The 17,190-nt window shown below is 36.0% G+C and overlaps 1 protein-coding gene across 3 annotated transcripts in view; it reads left to right on the forward strand.

Annotated features, from left to right (window-relative positions):
* Positions 1-17,190, forward strand: part of tmem232 (transmembrane protein 232) — a 37,481-nt gene that overhangs the window by 827 nt on the left and 19,464 nt on the right. For 2 of the 3 annotated variants that reach the window (XM_088910825.1, XM_088910826.1), the window contains exons 3-9: positions 1,519-1,630; positions 2,518-2,623; positions 2,909-3,066; positions 3,655-3,754; positions 8,043-8,176; positions 14,344-14,522; positions 16,818-16,941. In XM_088910825.1, coding sequence (XP_088766951.1) covers positions 1,519-1,630; positions 2,518-2,623; positions 2,909-3,066; positions 3,655-3,754; positions 8,043-8,176; positions 14,344-14,522; positions 16,818-16,941 — 913 coding nt within the window. The remainder of the gene's footprint in view (positions 1-1,518; positions 1,631-2,517; positions 2,624-2,908; positions 3,067-3,654; positions 3,755-8,042; positions 8,177-14,343; positions 14,523-16,817; positions 16,942-17,190) is intronic. The other variant, XM_088910827.1, reaches the window with a different exon arrangement.

The raw sequence follows: 17,190 nt of genomic DNA on the forward strand, positions 1-17,190 counted from the left end.
TTGTCCACAGTTCTTTTAACCACCAACAGCTACCATCCACACTAGGAACCTTTTCCTGTGACAGAGACCGCTTTAAAATTGTAACCTAAATTTTGTAATAAACTTGCAAATTTTTAGATACTGTAGTATCACAGCTTGCAAATATGTATATAGTATCAAAATCACCAGAGAACAAGTTGGATACAGAGTGATCTCATTTACTGCATTTTTGCAAACAGTGTTGTAAGAGTAAGAGCATGTGAGAACATTGAAGAGCAAAGATCTCTCTAAGCATTTTCACATTTCACCTCTGCCAACCAAAATTTCACCACACAGGAGTTCATTTTAGGACTCCTATTCCAGAAAAGCAATAGGGGTTAAGATTATCCTTAAATTTACATCACACCTTTGTCCTCAATGACAGACTATTTTTTTTAAAAGTCTTCTCTATTCATATATGGGTTTTCAGTTTTTCACACCTCTCCCCTGATCTCTCTTTGTCTGGATATTCCTTTTCATCTGCCCTGTGCCCACTCTCACCTTCTCCTGCAACTCTACTCTCTCTCCTGTACACCAGGAGTTTCTACTTTTCAACATGAAAATTAACCTTTACATGTTCTTTTGCAGCTAATGCACGTTGACGCATCTCCCCATTTGAACAGTCATCAAAATGACAGATATGTGTGTGCTATGAATATATACCGTAATACATATACACAGTACAGTCATCACAGTGGACAATACTGCAATGCAACAGAATTTTGATGGGTTTTCAGGACTAAAGTACTTAAGTACACTGTGTTGAATAAAATAAAGGCAACAGTCATACCACAATAGTATCATAAATGGTAAAGATCAATAATTGATAATAATAATCGATAAATTAGTGATAAAGATCAATGTAAGAAAGGTTGTAAAGGAGGCCCTTTAGACCATCCAGCACATTTTGTTTCTAGTAGCAAGTTTGATCCAAAGTCTTATCCAGCTGTTTCTTTAACCAAGCCAAGGTATCAGCTGGGTTGTATTGTCCTTAACAAAAATGGCAACACAAACACAAATCATCTACCGATGCAACAGCAAGAGTGTCAGTATTAGGAAGCTCACACTTGTTAATCGCTCTTACCAGGAATAATGACTCCGGGGAGAGAGAGATGTTCCTTATGCAGGAGGAGACCCCCCCCTTTCACCAATACTCCTTCAGCCCACCAGGGGTCTCTCTACTCACGTGCTCTCTGACTGCTATTGCTGCTTGTTTACATACAGTATGCCTTGGGCACTAGAAACGTGTGCCATTTTTTATTTTGGAATTATGCATATATTTCTTATGCATCGCTTATCTAGGACTTAGAATAAAGTAACATGCAGAAAACAGCTACAGCATTTGCAAAAACGCCAGAAAAATATTGCTAATGCGCTTGAACGGTTTCTGGAAGTGTGACATCAAGAATTTGTAATGCATTATATTTTGCTTGTTTTCACCATTCCTTTGCTGTGGGCATCATTTTTTTTGGGGGGGTGGGGGGGGTCTTCTGTGTTTAGAAACCCCTTTGAAATAACTGAGGAATTCATCAAGAAATACAACAGTGTGCAGGAACCTGAGGAACAGGAACACTCCATGGATCAAGCAAGAAAAATGCTTAGACGAAGCATGGTACAGTACATTTCCTTCTCGCCTGATTTGTATCAATTTGTTATATTTCTTCCTGTGTGTATTTGTTGTAGACTTTGTAGGTAAAAAAGATGACTAAGAGAAGGATTAACACTGGTTCTGGAGAGTCCCAGTCCTGTAGGTTTTTTAGGATAACCATTAAAATTATAATTATTGAAGACTTACATTCATTCTGAATTTGAAGGCAGTTAAACAATTAGGTGGTAGGTCAGTTAGGTGGTTTGTTAAATTAAGTAATAAAACAATAATTTTTTGCACAAATCCAAATAAATCTGCAGTTTCCCTCACGGGATCAATAAAGTATCTATCTATCTAAATAGCCTTTAATTGTCAAGGAACAGAGTTCCATTAATTAAACAGATTACTTGCTTATTTCTCCAGAGCCAAGGTTGGAGATGCCTTGACTAAGATTTACTCAGCGATTGGGCAGAGATGCTTGTTTCAGTGGTTTTTAGGATAACTTTTGATTTTATTTCCCCACTATTTTGTAGTCTTATGAGTGTCAGCTTCTTGAAACTTGATGTTTAAGGCTAAAAAAAAAATGTTTCTCCAAAAATTAAGCTTTGTCTTGGCCAGTTGGATTGCACAGTTAAAAGATTATTAATGGAAATTTAAAATAGGAGAGAACAATTTGAACTTTTTTTTGTTGGGATTTGTCCCACTTGTTGCACTTATTCCTTATCTCACCCTCAAAACTCATATGAATATTTCACCTGTTGTCCAAGTTCCATGACTTAACTCAGCATTTATCTATCAGTTTTCTTCAACACAAAGTTATTTAACAAAGACAGTAGCAAACATCTCTTCCTGACTTGTGTTGAATGTAGCAAAAAATAGACATAACGTTATTCTGTTTATGCCTACAAAAGCGTAGAGCTGGAATGAATTCTCAAGGCCATGGAGACCATGTTGACTTCCCACTTGCCTGGACAGAGCTTTTGTTACTTGCTCTGTGCCGAGGTGAAATTCAAGATGGTAAGTGGTTAAAATGTGCAAAATTCTTCCAATGTTACTATTTTAAATTTAGAAGTAACAGTCATTTTCTATTCTATACTCTCCCAATTTTTAATCACTAAATATTAATCAGCTCAGCTTGTTGTTTGAGCTCCCACACAGTACATGCTCTCTTGTCACTCCTGCCTGACAGGGCTGCTTGTCATTTGACCTGCTGCGAGCTCCACAGTGACAACTGACGTTGGGTTATTGTCTTTATTGCCGAAATACCAACCCGATTGCTATTTTTTTTCTATTTCGTCAAAGAATCTTTGGATGTTCTTTTGATTTCATTGGATCAAGCTCCTGTGCATGATGAGCATGTGCCAGTTCTTTTCTACCTTGCAGAGTCTGTTCTCTACTGGCTCTGCACCGACACAGTGCAGAAGCCCTTTCTGTACAGCTCTGAAGTCAAGATGTTGAAGGTAACTTGAAGAACCTGCAGTTGCTGTTAATGGCCTCTTCAGCAATAGAAATTAAGGGAAGGGAGGAGAGGATTGAAACAGGAAAAAGCAATTTGAGATCAGTCTATTTTTATACATTCTTTTTAATTATTTAATTATACCTCTAATTGGATATAAGTGGGATCAGAGTAAACATGATTATTTTAAAATATAATGTCTACTTGAATATTATACTACTCTGTACATAATAATATAATACAGTATCGTAATTCTATAATTAATTAGGTCTTAAGATATCTGCACTGACAATAAAAAGCAAAACACAACCACCAAACACCATAAAACATTACTTTAAGAAGATTAAGATTTGCACACCAGGAAGGTGAATAAATCAGTACTGGCTATTTTGCTTGTTCAGATTCATTCTTGTTTATAGTGTGTATTCTAAATGCTACATAGTGCTATATGTGATTTACATAACTACGTGAGGTATGAACACAGTGGTGTATGTCGCTGCACATTACTATTAAATCATATTATTTATTATTTGGATAATAGGTAATGGATCTTATTTTCTTATTTTTCTTTTATATTCTTCTTTTTTTAAAGCTTGGACATCTTATCTTTTTGAGACTATTTCTGTTACATAAATCAAATTGTTTGAATGGATATACAGAAAATAAATTCCGCCTTCTTAATTTCTTAAAAGGTAGGATTTTTTTACATATGCGATATGTATATACAATTTGTGAATGTATTAAAAATGTGTTTCATTTCCAAGTTATTTATTTTTGCATTAATCTTTGACAAACTGATAAGTACTCTCAGAAATAGAAAACATACCCATAACCTGGATGAATTTTGACATTTTATTTTTCATTCATAATGCATTATTCTGTAATGTTATACTATACTTCTGTTATTTAGAAAAAAAATGTAATTAATATTACATTCCCAATGAAATGTCAGCCTTTGTGTTTGAGCTCCTCTTGGTGAGATGAGGTCAGTTGAAGAAGTCACAATTTTGGTACTGCATACAAAATGTCTCGCTCAAGCTCTGTTCTGATTTGAAAAGCAGGAATCTGACGATCGATGTCAGTCCCGAGATGCTTGATTGGATTTCAGTCTTGATTTGGCAAAGAAAAGCAGAAATATCCTATTGAATCTACTTTCATAATATGTGTTGGGCAGTCTATTGATTTGAGGTTGGATGTCTGGGTTCAGGTGAAACGATCATGAGTAGGTGTCATAACACTTTGTCATCCACCTCATGGCAAGTTATTTGTCATCCTAGTAGCTCACCATTGTATTTTTAGATCTTAAACAGTTGCTCCACACATATTGAAAAGTCTCGAAAAGTGGAGGAGGGTGTCCTAGGGTTTCATTCTTCTCAGATTTTGACAGTCATACTAATACAGTGACAGAATTAAGCATTTTAATGTTTTCACATCTTATACATTTCCAATCCAAGGGCAAAAATTGAATGTAATTCTGAACTTCTCAGACCATTGACAAGGTTTAGAAATTCTATGTGCAGCATATTAAGTTCTATCAGTTAATCTGTGACTATGATGGACTGGTGTCTTGTCCTGGGTGAAGTCCTGTCCCATGCCCTATGTTGCTAGAGCCCCTGTTAGTAATAATAATAATGGAAGAAAGTGATTGATGATTTCTGGAAATGTTCTGTCCCAGTTTTTCACACCTACTCTCTGTGCTGTTTGCCACAAAGTGTCATGAGTGCATTGTTATCTGTTTTAATCAGTTTGGTCTCAATGTGTCCTATTGTCAGAGTGTATTTGTTTCCACATTCTTCTTTTTCACTCTGTTCTCAGTCTCATCTCACAACATTTTAATGGAAAATGCTAGACACTTTTTAATGAAACCAAGCTGCTTGATGTGATCAGTTACAAGAAATGTGTACTGTTCAGAGATAAGGACTGAGCATATATCAGCTTGTCATCCAGGCAGTTCAGGTGGAGTCATGCAAGTGTTAAGAGCTAGGATGACATCTCTCCACTTCTCTGTGTGGGAGACCTGGAAAAACCCAAATGTAGGAAAACCTTGAAAGGGCAGCTTGGACACCAGCTTGGTAGGTCTTACAGACGTCAGCATCCATTACAAGGCACTGCTGTATAGGGTTGGACAAGTGGTAGATCATTTGTAGGAATTTAGTCTCCATTAACATACGTGCTGGACAGGGCAGAAACCTTTGTGTAGTTCAGGAGGAACCATGGCAGTCCAGCACCAGAGGTCTTTCTCTTTTGCATTCCATGAACCCAGGAAACTTCTGAGGCCCCTAGAAAGAAGACAGGGTATCAAAGTAGGGACAGACCAGATACAAGTCTTGAGCAGCTCTTTTCCCACCAGGGAATCTGGTTACTGCATCACAGTTGGAGTCTCTGGCTACAAGGCAATCTTTGGTGAGCTCTGAGTCATCCATGGAGGGTCAGTCACTACTTTGTTGTGTCTGTTGGCAATTGATGATAATATAGTGTGTTGACCTCCATGAGGAGCTGCTGTGGAGAGGCATGGGGAGTGTGTCCAGGCACCAAGTTAGAGTTGTAGCATGAGATGCATAGTGGTGCTGAATCACAGACAATTTACTGTCTCACTTGGGGCAAACAGAGAGAGTGTACAGTGGTCCTACTGTAGATACTAAGGAACTCTCTGTAGTACAAGAAATACCTATTTTGTTTGCTGAAGCACTGAGCGTGTAACAAATATGCCAAGGTCTGGCAACTGGGTGGCAAGTATCTCAACGAGGCACAAAATATCTCAAGAAGGCAGTGATGTCACAAGTACCAGACTGAAACACTAAGGTGCATAGATATAGTGGGCAGTAGAGCACTGATCATACAGTAGGTGCCAGGAGGGTCAGTCATGAATGCTGAAGCAGAGACTAGAGTGAATATTGTGTCTTAGTGCAGCAGAGTCAGAAGGGTGCCGGGGTGTAGGATATAGAGTGCAAGGCCAGCTGGCTAAGGCACTGGATGTACATACTGTACTAAGCACACAAGAGATGAAAAAATATTTATGCAGCAAAGAGGGCTTCTGGCAATAAAATATTTTGTCTTGTAGCTCCAATAAAGGGAAGCAGGAAACCATGACACATGCAAGTGATGTCTTTAAAAAAACACACAGGGAAAAGTGGCTAGGCAGGTTAAAAAAAAGCTATCATAGTTGAGTTCATTATACAGCCACACAAAGACTGATTAGCCTAGAAAGGAGGAAAATTGGTCTGGACATGAAGTGGGGCCACCTCAACCATCAAAAGACACAGCAAAAAAAAAGGCTTTTTGTTAGCCACTGAAATTGATCTAGAAAGTATGTCTCTTCTGTTTATGGCAAGCTTAAGTAATGTGGAAAAATGCTGGAGCGGCACTGCCATGACTCTTAAGGGCAGTGTGGGGTTAAGAGGTATTGCATCCACTGTCTAGGCTGGCAGATTTGAAAAAATAATCACCTGACCTTAATGCGTTTCATCCCATACTTTTCAAGGGCTGTTTTTTGTATTAAAGGGAAACAGTATGATTCATCTATAGGAAGGCACATTATTAGCTAAAATCACAATTATGGTTCTGTATTGGATGACCTGTTAAATTGCATGTTAATGTGGTTGTAATTTGTAGATACCCTATGTAAAATTAAAAATAAAGATAACCATATTATTATATATATATTATATATTGATATATAAAAAGTCAACAATTGTATTTATGGCCTTTTTAATGCCCCTCGGTAATACAGCATACTATATTTGTTTTCTTTAAAGTTCACATGTGTTTTTCCGAATAACTTAATTACTGACTGTAGATATATCCACAAATATTTTAACAATGTCATGGAAAATTAACTGTAGAAGTTCATAATGCTTTTTAATGTTTTTTTAAGTTCTCAGTGCTGAACTGCAAGTTTTGACCACAAGAGGTCATTGCTTCCTTTTGTTTCCAAACTAAAGAGAAATAATTGATTTCACCAGGAATATTTTTTATTTTCTCCATAGGTGGCATTTCATAATTTCTTTCCATTTGCATTGCATTGCAAGCATAGAAAAGTTAAAAAATACTGCATTTCTTTTAACAGACTATAACTTATTTTTACCTCAGACCTTTGAAGCAATTGGGTTGTAAAAGGTCTTAAATGCACTGGGACACAAAATCCCACAAGGCGTTTTCTGTAAAATGTAGAAATTGGGTAAATGTTTACATGCATCTTAATTAGAATTATTTTATTTTTTCCCCTAATCTCTAAGCATGGTGGACTTGATGCAATAATAAAGAAACAATCAAGTAGATAAGAAATGCAGATATAAGCTATGCTTACCTGCTGTCATTGGATATCATATACACATAATTTTCTTGTTCAGTGTATCAGAGCACAGAAGTTAATGACTTTCTCTGTAAGTGGCCTGTCATTAGTGCTTTCCAATTTCATAACACTCCACATGATGTGATAAAATGTTTCATTCAGGCTGAGGTGAATCATTGAAGAGCACTTCAGTAGAATACAGTAACTTAGTAAATACTTGCACAATTATGTTTCTTGCTTCTTATCAACTTTGGAGCCAGTTTTTGCTTAAACATACAGTATAAATAATCACATAGATGTGTGATAAAAGCTAAATGAACATTGCCAACAGTGGTGTCTGTTTGCTTTGCTCTAATTAATTTTTAAGTCATAAAAAACATCTTTATTATTTCCAGTGAAACTAAAATCTGGAGAAATGCTGGGTTTTGTTTGCCTGTCTCCAGATATTATTGAAGGAGAAATACAAACATTTTACTAATAACAAAGAGATAATTTAGAGCTCATATTGCAAAGGTTATTAAATTTCACCAAGCAATGTCTTAAAATTGAACAATGACATCTGTAAACCACTCACAATTAAATTCAGTGAAATTAAACAATGGGGTAAGGAAAAAGCCTTTGAGTGAAAATCAGAAATGTATTACAGATGTTAACTGTTTCTGAACACTTTGTTTCCTTTCTCTGTTTAGCTCTTACCCAATGTGAGCCCTGCTATAAACCTTTTCCAAATGTTCTCTTTGCTGTTCACTTCATATTACAGACGGGAGAAATTATGTGTGAATGTGATATTTTCATGAAGAAGCATTCAATTGATTCGGTACAGGTAGGTGTGCGATTTCTTTTTGTTAATTTTAACAAAACTGTTTTTGAACTGTGATCTTCTTTCAGGGCACCTTAGACATGGTAGGTTGCAGTAAGTTGAGCTAGCCACTTACTAGCTTTGAGGCTCTGCATTAATACATTGTTAACAGATATTCTGGTCGTTAGATCAGCACAAGGGAAAGATTAATACAGGTGGAACTACTTACAGGTGCCATGCAGGTAACTCACGTTGTGTATGTTTCCCTCTAAATTATACAATTTGATCATGGGAAGAGTACAAGACTTCTCTGATCTCTTTGTTTGCCTAGTCTTTTTCCAGAAGAGGGAGCTCTGTTGGAGGTGCCTGTGTCCTCCATCTCAGCATAGGAGGAAGTTGAGGAATAGACAAAGCGTAAATGTGGCATTGATGGCATTCCTTCAGACATTTTATTTACCCTAATTAGGTCCAGTTCTGCTTGTAATAATATTAATATTAAAAGACGTTCATTTCAGAGGGATGTTAATACTACCATTATACCCATTTATTGAAAAGAGAAAGATATTGTCCTATCTTTTTTATTTGTTCTGACACCAAGCTATATGCTAAGGTGCTATCATGTTGTTGGTGGGTAGGGTCTATGTGGTCAAAGTAGTATTCTACAATCTGACATGTTCACAGCCTGCTCCACATCATACTATAGATGCTACTTCCCCTGTCCTGTTCTTTAAGTGGACGCATTTTTAAGAACATGTTTGACTTGATGAATGGGAATGTCTATGGCTGGTGTTAGATGGAATGGGTTTGGGATCAGGTTTAATTAATCTGGTTTAAATATAACTGTATATGCCAGCCCTTTAGCAATGATATTAACAGTTATCAGTTGTGTTTCATAGCTTTTAATTTCCAAGGGCACTTATCATGGCCACCCACTTTAACTGCTTTAATTGGTCCCATCATTAGAACCACTTATGTCAGGAGTTTCTGAGCTTTCTACACCATGATTCACCTGAAAATCCTGACAATATTTTGTCATCCATTGTCAATATATCCTCTTGTGAACTTCCAGAAACATTAGAAATTTGGACTTGGAATTAAAAGTTTGGAATTTAACTCATAATATTAAATGCTATAGAAGTAACCATGTCACATATCAAACATATTTGTAAGCAAAATATACTGAGAGACATTAGAATCAGAAAAAATGTCAAATATTGGAACCAACTAAACACTAGACATTAAGTATATGCAACCAGTTTGGGGCTTATTTAGTTTGCTATTTGAAAGCATTAATATTTAATCAAAAAGTACACTTCAATGCTTTGACTTTGGTTGACACATTGACACAGTGGTCGACAGACACATTTTTCATTGGTATTTTTCATTGACACTTTTTGATTGGTATTGATCTGCTTCATCATGGAATAACAAATGCTGGCACTCAGCTCCCATTTCTTCACTCAAAGAATGAAAGCAGCCATGATCTTTACTGTGTTTACTGATTTGCAATCTTTAATACCTCATTCCTGTAGTTTTTGTTGCACGTGCTTACGTGCGAATACTTTTCAATGCCAAAGGCAGTGGTTCATCATGGCAGTCCTCATTACTTCCTTAACTTGAAAAAACGGTTTCTGGTTGTTCTTTCCTTGAGCTGTTTGCGAAATTAAAAACGTTCATTGATCCTGCTTTGCTACGTGTGCTGCACAAAGGCCAGGAGCAAGACACATTAAGCAATGTCTACTTTCTTCAGCTTGCAACACAAACGTGAATCTCACAAAGCTCTTATGTGAGGTAATACATCTTTGTACTGAATAGTTTCATAGTAAGACTAATCTTTTTGTGCAGCTTCCTACTATCTGTTCTATAATGTCCACATAACGTATAGGCAGATAATACCAGATCCTCATCTGGTAAGTGTGGCTTTTTTAGCAATTCGCAGTAATGTCACGTAAAACCTGAAGCTTTCAAATCTTTTTCTGAAGCTGTTGCACTGTTCTTAAATGTATTTTCTTGGCAAAGGTACTCTAATCCTGACAAGAAATCTTATCCTTTTCTTTCTATTCTTTCCATTTCAGAGTGTTGAGTAATTTAGTCCCATTTTAATGTAGAAGGCTTCATGCCTGGCATTTCACATACAGTATGTAGAAACTGTTTTTTTCCATCTCTCACAGAGTTAAGCCAAACTGTTATTCAGTGCTGTTATTTCCCTGAAACAGGTTTGCTTTTCTGTTCAAGCTATGGCAATGAACCCGAACTTTGTATGCTTGTTCAGAATAACTCTAAAAGACTGTCAATTCTAGATGGGACAATGGTTAGCATTGCTGGTTTGCGGAGCTTGGCCTTGGGTCTAGTTTTGGACCTGGGGTGCTATCTGCATGGAGTTTTCTATCTGTGTTCACATCGGTTTTCTCCAGGTGCTCCAGTTTCCTCCCACAGTCCAAAAACATTCCAGTAGGTTGATCGGCCATTGGGAAAACTGGCCCTGGTGTGAGTGTGTGCATGACTGTGTTTGTATCTGTCTTCCTTACGCTGGACTCACATTCCTTTGAGGGCATATTCTACTATGAGCCTTTTGCTTGACAGAATAGGCTCCAGCTCCCCTGTGACCTGAAATGAAAGAAGTGTTTAGAAAATAGACATATTTAAGGATGGTTGTCAAATCTATTTAAACTTTTTTTTCATAGTTTATTTTTATCATTTAGTTTATTGGAAAATTGGTCAAAACTGACTTGTGATGTGAACAAAACTGATGTGAGGAAGGAACCTGCATGTACCGGGTTGCCCTTTAGGTTTATAAAGGAGAATTGTTTGGGAGGGGGTATTGCTTTATTATTATTATTATTATTACTAATATTATTTACATACAGTATTATCAGTCCTGCTTGATATATATTTAATGCACTTTTGCTTTAATGTACATTTATATTTACCAGCAGCCATATCACTCTGCAACTCACAACTGGCAACCCACTGAAGCTAAGCAGGTGTGAGCCTGGTCAGTACCTGGATGAGAGACATCCTGGAGAAAAACTAAGGTTGCTGCTGGAAGAGGTGTTAGTGGGGCCAGCAGGGGGCGCTCACCCTGTGGTCCATGTGGGTCCTAATGCCCCAGTATAGTGACGGGGACACTATACTGTAAACAGACGCCTTTCCTTCGGATGAGACGTAAAACTGAGGTCCTGATTCTCTGTGGTCATTAAAAATCCCAGGGCGTTTCTCGAAAAGAGTAATTCCCATTGGCCTTTACCAATCATGGCCTCCTAATAATCCCCATCTATGAATTGGCTTCATTACTCTGCTCTCCTCCCCACGGATAGCTGATGTGTGGTGAGCGTTCTGGCACACTATGGCTGCCATCGCATCATCCAGGTGGATGCTGCACATTGGTGGTGGTGGAGGGGAGTCCCCATTACCTGTAAAGGGCTTTGAGTGGATTGTCTAGATAAACGCTATATAAGAGTAAGCAATTATTATTATTATTATTATTTGATCCCCTCCACTTGCTCAGGCTGTCTGTTAATCTGCTTCTGCTCCTGTTCCTGTCAGCAGTATGCAACCATACATGTCACTCCATGCAAAGAATATAAATGGAAATATAAATGTTTTGTGTAAAAAAATGTCTTCCCATCCTGTTAGCTATTTTTTTGCTCTGTGTGGGTGTAAAATGAATTGATCTCAGCCACCATTACTACAGTCAGGCCTTTCAGTGGACATTGATTGTGTCACTGGAGTAAAACTTCAGATACCTTGGTATTGGGGTTATTACAATAAGCAACCTGAATAATGTTTTTAAATATTAAAGGTAGGGTAAAGCAAGGTATTGACCTGAACAGATGGCTACATTTTCCTAGTTACTGTCTGGTCTGTGTTGCCATAATGAAATGAATGTGCAATGTGGGGGACTTGGCTCTTGCGAATTTTCAGTTTTATTTTTATGTCTTTTTTGCATTGCAGGCACTGTCCATTTAGTTTAATTCGGAGTCCCCTGTATTTTGGCATCCATGCGGACTTTAATATTTAATTTACTCTAGTGTACACTCTTATTTTCTAATCATAAAATCTTTACAGTTGATTCCCCTTTTTCCTACTTTAGAGAAATACCAAGATTTACATTCTAATAAGTATTTTTAATGAGGATAGTCTTTGCTTGATTGAGAACTTATAAACTTAATACTTATTATTAAGCTTCCTGACACCTCTTTCTTTTTTCATTTACATCTCCACCGTGTAATGCTTTCTTATGGGGCCCTCTGGGAAATGAGGTTGTAACAACCAAAACCATAATCTGCAGGATTCTGGGGCCAAAACAAAGTGATTTTTCACTCTAACCTTTGAAATTTCACTATTTGGAATAGGGATTTGAATATTACGAAGACGTTTAATACAATGATAATTGGCATAATATCTGTTCCGCTTTCAAAAATCCTAATAATCCATTAATCTTCTTTAATTTTATCCACAGAATATACCAGACTTCTGCACTGTAGGTGCTTTCATGTAAAGCTAAAATAGGTAACTTTTTACACACATTTTCAGAATGTCCAGATGTGGTTGTGTTCTAGACACAGGTTTCTTTTTTTTCCCCTGTTCCTGGCAAGAGGATTCTTTGGTCAGCTCATGCTTTTGTTCAAAGTTCAAAGTTGGGTCTCGCAACAGCAGACACCAGACCTGTCCTGGTTTGATTGCAGCAGAATGGAGTTGGTACTTTGGGAATTAGGAACCTCTTCATTCCCTCCCTTGCAAACACTGGACCCTAGCCTATCTTGATGTTATTTTAATATGGATCTCCTCACAGTTTGGATCTGTGGTGCTGAGGATGGAATACTGGAGGTTTAGGTTACTAATGCCTAAGTAGTTAAACCTTTATTGAATGGTACTTTTATTGGATCTGTTTGCTTTTATTGTAGATTTTCTTTCTTGGGAACTCAGAGGGTGTAAATGAGTGGTCAGGAGGTGTTAAAATGTATTGTTATTTTGGTTATGTTTTTGAGAAATTGGTTCACAAAAAAACAATATCCATAATGAATATACACCCTTTAATCTTTTAATTCTTTAATTTATTTGGCCTCTTCTCAATCTCATATGTTAAATTTAAAAGCACCAAAAACTACAAATAAAATTACAAATTATCTGTGCAAATATTAGCATGAAATGTGAAAAACTCATTACACAAAACATCCTCCACTAAATGTAAAATACTTTTATAAACATTTTTTATATTGAAAACACTGGAACGTACTGTAGAAACACAGAAAATAGTTTAATAATTGAAATAGTTCATCATGAAAATTTGCCTTGAAAGATTTAGTCACAAAATTAAATGATAAATTAAAAATATACTTTTAAAAATTAAATCTTTAAAGTGCTATAGACCGTTTCCAATGCTCCAGCTTACTTTGTAAGTGTAAGAACTAGGATTGTTTTACACAATGGAAAGAACTTGATGTTAGTTTAATTAAGCCTATCCATTTAATGAAATAAATAAATTATAGAATTTTGTCAAAAGCAGTATTACACGGCACACTATTTGCATTCTATTGTTCTTTTATTTATCTGGAGCAAGCATTAACAATATGTCCATGACAGTTCTCTGTAAACATTGGTGTTTCCTTGTTGATTAACAGATCACAAAGAACATTATACCCTATCTCAATGCTTTAGTATTAAACGGACTGTAGCAACTATTTTTGGCTGTTTCCAGCTGTTTGCTGAGTACTTAGAAAAGGATATCTCAATACTATTTCGTCATACTACCAGTACATACAGTGGGCATAAATTGTATACTATTGTATACCATTGTATGGTGAAGCCAAAACATATATTAGGAATAAAAAGGAAGAACCAAGAGATGAATGCATGTACCAAATGTAATATCGTTTAAACAGATTCCTGTCCTGTTGTGAAGCCTACAGAATATATCTGGGAAGAGCTTAAATAGTGAGGCAGGAAAGGTATAGGATCTCCTAGCTGTGTAGAAGGATAAGGTCTTAGAGTAACCTTCAGTTCTAAAGAAACCTTTAATGGGCCTACATTGACTAAAGTGTCTTTATTTTTATCTGTTGTTCCAGTGCTTTTGGTAATAAAGTGTATATTAATTAAATGTTTTTTTTATCCAAAATACACTGCAAACCTGCCCTTTGACATTATATGAAATGATTGGTATTTTGTGTTAAATGAATAAATCCATTTAGCCCTCTACAGGTTCTCCCAGTCAGTGTCCTGGTGAAGTTGACCAGAAAGATGATGGCGTTAATCAAGTGCTGTGGCATTGCCTGGTCAGCTGGTATTGTGTGCAAAACAATATAAAGCAGCTCAAAGACGTTTTACAGCATCTAGTCCTCCTGCAAGAGGAGCTTCAGCAGAAAAACTGGTATGCAAGACATAACTGTTTCTACAGACAATGAATGGGTAGGGATATTTTTAAGCATGTTCAATTCTAAGCATGACATTTTGCAATATAGTTGCAATATATTTGAGATTACATTTTTTTCTGTTTTAATTTTGGGTTCACAAAATTAGAAGCAACATAATTTTCTAGTTAGAATTGCCCCTATTTGGGACTACCAGTTCTCAATCAACTAATCTTAGTTTTGTAAGAATTGCACCATGAAGGAGGGATAAAAACCTTCCTGTTATACCATCCATCAGTTCTGGCACTGATTCTCACAGCATCCTGACTGAGAACACCACAGAGTACCACTATGCCACAGGGGGTATTGTTGTTAGTTATGACAGCCTTCAACACTGAGTGATTTTCAACAGGTACTCTTTACTCATTATGATATCATCTTCATCTTTTCCTATCACGTTCACTCCTAACAGCAAATTATTTACAGCAAATGTACAGTTTATTATAGATACCTATGGATTATTTGAAATTATTTAATTTGATTAAATACTCAGATTTTTAATATCTGCATATTTTCATATAGATTCATGTTTAAATAGGAGCTCTGCCAGTAGTAATCATGTTTGAATTATTCCACTCCCTCATTGTATCAGTTTATCTTTATTCTTTCTTTCCATATCTAGCCATCAGTTATTCACTACAAAGATTAAGACTCAGCATTTCGGATCTTCCTGTTGGTTAGATTTATGGTGTAGCTGTTTCAATTCTAGGCACATAATATTTATACACAGGATAAGTGGCATAGTATATCTTGTAAATACTCTGAATTGCATTATTATGTAAACCATAAATACTTTGGATGACAATCAGAACAACTTAGAAGTTTTGAACCTTCTGGTATTATCTATTAAAGCAGGTTTTGAACATTAATATTTGGTGCACAATGATCTACTCCTGATAAATCTTCTGTATATTCATTACCTCTTCAAGAATTAATTGCGCTGTCTAGTTCCTTTTCTGTGGGCTTGAAGCCAAACGTTATTAACGCTGCTTTAGTTTTTGTACATAATAGCTTGATATTGATGAATGGTCTATATATTTTTATGTCTTTATCTTTAATATGATCTATTAAAATTAAACTTTACTCTTGGTCATAAAACTGTGAAAACTGTCAAAACTAACTTTGTTGTCCTTGTATATATAATAGAAGCCATAAATTGACAGCAGAGGTAAAATCATTATTTTAATGACAAGGATATGGAACTTATAGTATTGGTTGATTACCTACAAAATACAAAACATTTAACTTGATTTTATTTTACAATTTGCATTACTGTTATTTCTTCCATCATAAACAGATCTCCACAAATTTGCAAACATTTGTTATTCTAACAATAAGGTTTTAAGTATAGTATATAAATATAATCTGTTCAGGTGGGTAGCTACGTCAGCATGCATAGGCTGCAAAGGAACAAGTAATAGGTTTATTCCATGCTGAAAAGAGAAGAAAGACTCCACAGCCAAAACGTTGTGTCTCCTTTCTTCTCTTTTCAGCTTGGAATAAACCTATCACTTGTTCCTAAATATAATATGTTTAAAATGTATGAGACTTTACATATGCATGTTATTCAAATGATAAGGTTTTAAATGTATTCGTTTTTATTTTTATGAATGAAGTCCCAGGCATTTTAAGGTATTTCCACAGATACTCTTTTTTTTCAACATCATATCAAAATTTTTTGTGAAACTGTTTCTTTATATTCTCTGTGTATTGTGTGCACAAAACATGCAAGCGTTAGGTCACTGTTGTAGTTACCTTCATTTACAGCTCTGTTCAAAGTTCCATAGAGTGCTATAATGTAAAGTGTGCAATAATTATGACATTTACAAAGAAAATAGCTATAGGTAGATAAACACCTTTGTAAATATACTGTATCACTGAGGGATTCACTGTCTCTCCATATGGTGATTTATCTACAAAAAGACCCAATAGGTCTTTTAGTTTTCAGAATGGAACAAAAATATAAAGTAAGTGCCTAGAGAATGAAACCAGTTCATATCCTTCTTGTAAAACATATATTTATGTGTTCAAATAAAATGAGTCCTTGCCTTTGTTTATATCACAGTAAAACATTACCCTCTATTTGTCAGCTTTGTCTTGCAATCAATTTATGTTGTTATGTGCCTGATATTTTTATTGTTACGACTTAATAAGATAGTAAATTTCAGTGTGAATAAACTGGCAAATTGATGTTTGCATTTCTTGTAAGAAATCATGCACAGGTTTCAGGTTTCTCTCCTTGTATATGTTGACAGGGTAGATTCTGGGCTGGGCCTGGTGGTCCTGGGTGAGGCTGGTAAATCAAGCCTGCTGTGCTTACAAGCTTTACTGGACCTTGCTGTAGATTGTGGGCAGGATGGAGACACTCAACAAAAGAAGGTAAAATTAATTAGTGTCAAGTGTTCACTCATCCAGTTTCTGCTGTGTTGTAATTGTGTTCTTTTACCAGACATAAATAAAAGAGACAGTGTAATCTTGGTATTTCATAATAACAGCATAAGAAAGGGTATATTAGATCTATTACACTTGACCAGATGCTAGAAGTGTATTGTTCCCATTATCTCAACAAGCCCTATTTTCTGCATTTCATTTTAAATCTGTAACTTGTTACTTGTAACTTTTGTGGTG

Source organism: Atractosteus spatula, chromosome 3 (assembly GCF_055471065.1).
Source record: "Atractosteus spatula isolate fAtrSpa1 chromosome 3, fAtrSpa1.hap1, whole genome shotgun sequence".
Taxonomy (NCBI): domain Eukaryota; kingdom Metazoa; phylum Chordata; class Actinopteri; order Semionotiformes; family Lepisosteidae; genus Atractosteus; species Atractosteus spatula.